At 38.8% G+C, this 6,317-nt stretch overlaps 1 protein-coding gene across 1 annotated transcript; it reads left to right on the forward strand.

Moving 5' to 3' along the window:
* The first annotated feature begins 447 nt into the window (after positions 1-447).
* Positions 448-2,454, forward strand: LOC122896669 (protein FAM47E-like). The gene is made up of 2 exons (XM_044234741.1): positions 448-1,677; positions 2,392-2,454. Exons 1-2 carry the CDS (start codon positions 448-450, stop codon positions 2,452-2,454), a joined length of 1,293 nt encoding a protein of 430 aa, XP_044090676.1.
* The last annotated feature ends 3,863 nt before the right edge of the window (positions 2,455-6,317 follow it).

Raw genomic sequence — 6,317 nt, forward strand, 5'->3', positions numbered from 1 at the left:
ATTACATAGTACAACCACTTTCAGAAAGTTTGGTGGTTTCCTAAAATGTTAAACAAACACCTATCGTATGCTTCCGCCATTCCTCTCTCTGCTAAAATTTAACCAGAAGAAATGAAAGTACATATGTATACAAAGACATGAACACGAATATTTGTGGAAGCTTTATTTGTAACAGTTTCAAATTGGAATCAACCCAAATGTCTGTTAAAAGACGAATTGATTAAAAAAAAAAAAAGACGAATGGATAAGTAAGTTGTGGGGTATGCCCATACAATGGAATATTATCCCACAATAAAAAGGAATGAACCTTCTCTGCCCATTCCAGGAAAAAATGGGTTGCGTGGAGCCCACTTCAGGGAAGAATCTGGTGGCGCCTAGCTACATGGTCTCCTAGCAACCGAAAAACAAACCACTGAAGCTGGTGGTCGCCCAGGGACCAGAGGTGCCATGGCAGACAAGAAGTGGCTGTTAGAGCCTGTGCCACTGGAACCAATGCCCCTGGGCATGCACTGCAAGCCCTGGTACAAAGACAGGTTGCCCTCCAAGTGTTTCCCAAAGCACAAGAACAAGCTTCTGAAGTTCCCCACCTCCCTGGACAGCCGGCGGTGGGTATTTGTGAAAGAGGGGCTGGATGACTTCAGGAGGGAATGTCCACCGTGTGAAGACCTGATCACTCGCGGCCCTAAAGAAGGCTTTCTTCCCATGATTGTTCACAGAGTTCCCAAACCTGCCCCCACAAAGAAAAAGTTGACCAAGGAAATGGACCTGTTGTCCACACTGTCGCCAGCCCAGCTAGCACGGAAGGCATTCGTAGAGGACATCGAAGCCCATCTGACAGAGCATCCCTTGACTCTCTACCCAAATCTGGAGAAAGATCTACCTTCAGACCTCTTATTAAAGGTGCTAGAAGTGCTCGATCCTGACAAGAGGCTGAACGACACATGGGCCTATTGTCAGAACGCGGAGAAAAGAAGGAAGTCCCCCACAAAGCTTAGAAAGAAACGTCCTGCCAAACTCAATCTGGAACTTCCCAAGAAGACTCCTGGGTCACATCCAGACAAGTTGCCTCATGAAGAAAGGAAGTCAAGCATAAATGAAGATTTGCTCAAAACTCCTCCCCTTCATAGAAAAATACCAAAAGGAGTCCGTAAATTCTGCAAATGGGTCGCTACTTTTGGAGACTTGGGCATTGATGAAGAATTCGTCATGAAACAGTTTGACATTGGCTATGAATGCAAACCAACCTATGACAGGAGCCACACGAAGAAAGTAAACCATGTTCCTTTGGACCTGAAGTACAGAAAGGGGCGAGATAAAATGGATGATATAAAATTCTCCATATACTGGGAAAACTGGGAGAGGAAACTCCAAAAACCAAAGAATCCTTATAAACCCAACTGGGTGAAGATGAGGTACGGAGCATGGTACCTGAAGCCCAAGTTGTGGAAAAAGCTAATAAATGATGAACCTTTGATTGATCCCAAGGTTTTACATGAAGCTCCAAATGGAAGATATGGAAGGAATTTTCCTCAACAGGATATTCTTGAAGAACTTTATGGAACAATTGCTTTTAAAGATTTCATTCTAAGCAAGGGCTACAGGATGCCAGGCTTCCTTGAGAAGTTGTTTCTCAGGAAGGGATGGAAATATGATTCTGTTAGGACTCCTATACATCAAGTAATAAATATAAACACAAATGTAGAAGAAGAAGAAGAAGAGGAAGAAGAAGAAGAAGAAGCACATGAAGATGTTTAAACAGTTTTCTACTACTTACTTGATCTCTCATTTTAACATCACGTAGACTTCATGATGAAGTTGCACCATGTATGTGCAACTTTGATTCCATAACATCTGTCAATTTAATACCTAATGCTTATAAACATTCCTCAGTGACTTTCTGCTTGGGCTCATTAATGTTTTATTAACTATGAAATCAGTAGTCATAAATACTTTTCTTAAAATTTTATAGCATGGTGAATAGTAGATGATCACATCAATTATTTATAAAAATAAAACTATAAATAGAAGAATTACTTAAAAATAATCTAGTTATGTCAGCTACAATAGGAAAGGAATCTCAAATGTGCCAAGCAAAAGAGCTTGCATAGTTCCATTTACTTTAAAACTGTAATGAAATAATTATGACAATTATTTTGTTAAGCAAAACTTAAAATTCATAGTCAAAATAATCTTAGCTTCACTTAATAATAAAATTGTTATCTCCACTGTCAGGATTGCATGAAGCCCCAAAACCAGATTGAAAACTACTCATCAAAATTAGAGGTGAAATTTTAGTTACACTGTTTTATCATACCTCCCAACTGAATATATTTAAGAAATTTCAACATACTCAAAAATTTACCATGAGTGCTTCCATATCATATAACACAGGTGCAGAATAACAGGGAGCTTCAGGTCCATGGCAAATCTAGTGTACACAGTAGATACGTGTGAACAAAACTGCATAGCAACATCAAATATCCTCACACATTCAAGTGAAATTCATCTTTGCATTTTATGAATAGTGTAAAATTTGCTCAAATTTAAATAAGTAATCAAGAAATTTTTTTATATTTCTAAAATAACAGGTAAAACTGTATGGGACAAGGAAATCTGTATCTAGAAAGAACTGTAGCACAGATCTAAAGCACCCTTCTATTTCTAGTAATGAAGGAATCCAACTGTATGTGGAAGAATATGTATATATTTCATCCGTGTAAGAAGGGAACACAAGCCCTCAGGTTGTATCATCCACTAACATCCTTATCACAATCAACTATCCCCTTTCATTTCCTCTTTTTCATTAAGGTTTCTTAGTATCTAAATTACTGTTGCTCTCTGTGACTATTCTTATTAACATTCTTGATGGCTTGAATATTCACAAAGGCTATCCATTCAAATCTTGGCATTAGCTCTTTTTTTTTTAGATTTTATTTATTTGACAGACAGAGATCACAGGTAGGCAGAGTCAAGTAGAGAAGCAGGCTCCCTGCTGAGCAGAGAGCCTGATACGGGGCTCAATCCCAGGACTCTGGGACTATGACCTGAGCTGAAGGCAGAGGCTTTAACCCACTGAGCCACCCAGGTGCCTCAGCTCTTTTTTTAATAGAAAAGAAAATTACTTCCTTTATTTGGGTACAAATATACACGCACATGCTTATACATTAGCTTCAAACATAGGTGTGAGCTCATGATGTTTAACTAACAGAAAGACATATATGTTCCTGAATCCTAGAGATTACAGATGTGTGTATTTTTTTTTAATTGAGGCATAACTTAGACACGACACTATATTAGTTTTAGGCATACAATATACTGACTTGACATTTGTCTATGTTGCAAAATGGTCATGATAGTAAGTCTAGTTATCATCAGTTACTTGGCAAAGGTAATATTATTGACTATATACCCCATGATGTACATTACATTTCTATGACTTATTTTATACCTAGAAGTTGGTACTTCTTTTTTTTTTTTTTTAAGATTATTTATTTATTTATTTGACCAAGAGAGATCACAAGTAGGCAGAGAAGCAGGCAGGGAGAGAGGGGGAAACAGTCTCCCTGCCAAGCAGAGAGCCTGATGTGGGGCTCGATCCCAGGACCCTGAGATCACAACCCTAGCCGAAGGCAGAGGCTTAACCCACTGAGCCACTCAGGCGCTCCTAGAAGTTGGTACTTCTTAATGTCCTTCACACATCTCACGTCTTCCCCCCAAACCCCATTACTTCTGGCAATCACTACTCTGTTCTGCATGTCTATGACTCTGGGTTTTATTTTTTTTATTTCTTTGTTTTGTTTTTTAGATTTCACATGTAAGTAAAATCATGTAGTATCTGCCTTTTTCTGTCTGACTTATTTCACTTAGCATAATACACTCAAGTTCTATCCATGTCGTAAATGGCAATATATCATTCTTTTTTTTTTATGGCTGAGCAGTATTTCATTGTACATATATACTGCATCTTCTTTACCCATCATCCATTGATGGGTACTTAGGTTGTTTCTATATCTTAGCTATTGTAAATAATGCTGCAATGAACATAAAGGCATATACCTTTTTAGGTAGGGTTTCATTTCCTTGAGAGAGATGCCTGATATCCAGTAGGAGAAATGCTGGATCATACAGTAACTCTATTTTTAATTTTTTGAGGAACCATCCCACTGTTCTTTATAGAGGTTGCACCAAATTACATTTCCATCAACAGTGCATGAAGGTTCCCTTTTCTCCACATCCTTGCTAACACTTGCTATTTCTTGTATTTTCGATAACAGTCATTCCGAAAAGAATCAGGTGACATCTTATTGTGGTATTGATTTGCATTTCCTGAGGATTAGTGATGTTGAGTATATTTTCATGTGTCTGTTGGCTATCTGGATGTCTTCTCTGGATTAATATATATTCAGATCCTTTGCTTATTTTTATTTAGATTTTTTTTGCCATTGAGTTGTATGAGTTTCTTATACATATTGAATATTAACCCCTTATGTGATTACAAATAACTTCTCCCATTCAGTAGGTTTTCTTCACTGCACAAAAACTTTTTAGTTCAATGTAGTCCCATTTGTTTATTTTGGCTTTTGTCTCTCTTGACTTTGGAGTCAGATACACCTTCCCCCGCCAATAAATGTTACCAAGACTGATGTTAAGGAGATTCCCAACTATGTTTTCTTTCAAAACTTTTGTGGTCTCAGGGCTTTGGTCTTAATTTAAAGCCTTCAATTCATGCTGAGTTGATTTTTATATATAAGAAAGTTGTTTCATTTTTTTGGATGTAGCTGTCTAGTTTTCCCAACACTATTCATTGAAGAAACCATTTTCCCCATTGTATATTCTTGCCTCTTTGTTATATATTAATTGAACATAAATGTGTGAGTTTAGTTCTGGGCTCTGTATTCTGTTCCATTGATTTGCCTGTGTGTTTTTTGTGCCAGCACTGTACTGTTTTGATTACTATAGCTTTATAGTATAGTTTGAAATACAGGCTTGTGATACCTCCAACTTTGTTCTTCTTTCTCAAGATAGTTTTGGCTATTCAGGGTATTTTGAGTTCCATATGGATTTTAGAATAATTTTCTAGCTCTGTGAAAAATGTCCTTGGAATATTGATAGGGTTTGCACTGAATATGCAGATTGCTTTGGGTAGTATGAGTATTTTAATAGCATTAATTCTTCCATTCCCTGGGTATGGAATATATTTCCATTTATTTGTGTCTTCTTCAATTTCTTTCATCAATATCTTATAGTTTCCATTACACAGATATTTTCCCTCCCTGGTTAAATTTATACCTAGGTATTTTATTCTTTTTGATGCAATTATAAATGGGACTGTTGTCTTGATCTCTCTTTCTATCTTTTCTGATGGTTTGTTATTAGTGTATATAGAAATGCAGACTTCTATATTTTATCTTGCAACTTTACTGAATTCATTTATTCTAACAATTTTTTGTGGAGTATTTATGGTTTAATATGTGTGTGTGTGTGTGTGTATATATATATATATAGAGAGAGAGAGAGAGAGAGAGAACCATGTCATCTGCAAATAGTAATAGTTTTACTTCTTTCTTTTCAAGTTGTAAGATTTTTATTTCTTTTTCTTGTCTAATTGTTGCACCTTACTGTCAAAGTCTGTATTGAGGTAGGGTCACTGCCCATGCTCTGAGGTCTGAAAGGGCTGGGCTTCACAATCAAGTGGGTCTGACAGCTGGTCTCCATGGCCAGGTGGGATCATTGGCTAAGCTCTGCAAGTGCCTCTGATCAAGTAGGGTCACTGGCTGTGTGACCTTATTGGGTGGTCCGCGGCTTAGACTCTTATTTTAGATAGGGCTGTGAGCTAGGATTTGTGATTGGGCAGGCCACTGGCTGTGCTCCAGGGTTGGACAGTTTTTGCTGAATGGGTTCCCTGCCTGGCCAAGGCTGCAGGCTCTGCTCAGCTACTGAACAGGGCTGTATGCCAAGCTCTGCAGCCAGGGCGCTATATAGGGTAGGTTCCAAAACCTCACAGGGTCACTGATAGGGTTTCTTGGTTGGGCAAGCTCGGAGGCTATGCTCTGCAGCTGGATGGGGCTGCTGGCCTGCCACCCTGACTGGGTACGGCCACAGGATCGGCTCTATGGCTGGGGGAGAATGCTGGCCAGGGAACCAATCCAAGAAGAACTGCTGACACGCTTCCTGGCCACTGTCTTCACTCCACAGGCAGGCAGAACTGCTGGCTATGTTCTGATCAGGTACCACTGCAATCAGGCACACAGTCCACCAAGATCCATGTGCTGGTTGCTGTGAGCCCCTTCCCCTTTATTTCTAGCAGATCCCAGGTG

The sequence above is a fragment of the Neovison vison genome, chromosome X, assembly GCF_020171115.1.
Source record: "Neovison vison isolate M4711 chromosome X, ASM_NN_V1, whole genome shotgun sequence".
NCBI classification, from domain to species: domain Eukaryota; kingdom Metazoa; phylum Chordata; class Mammalia; order Carnivora; family Mustelidae; genus Neogale; species Neogale vison.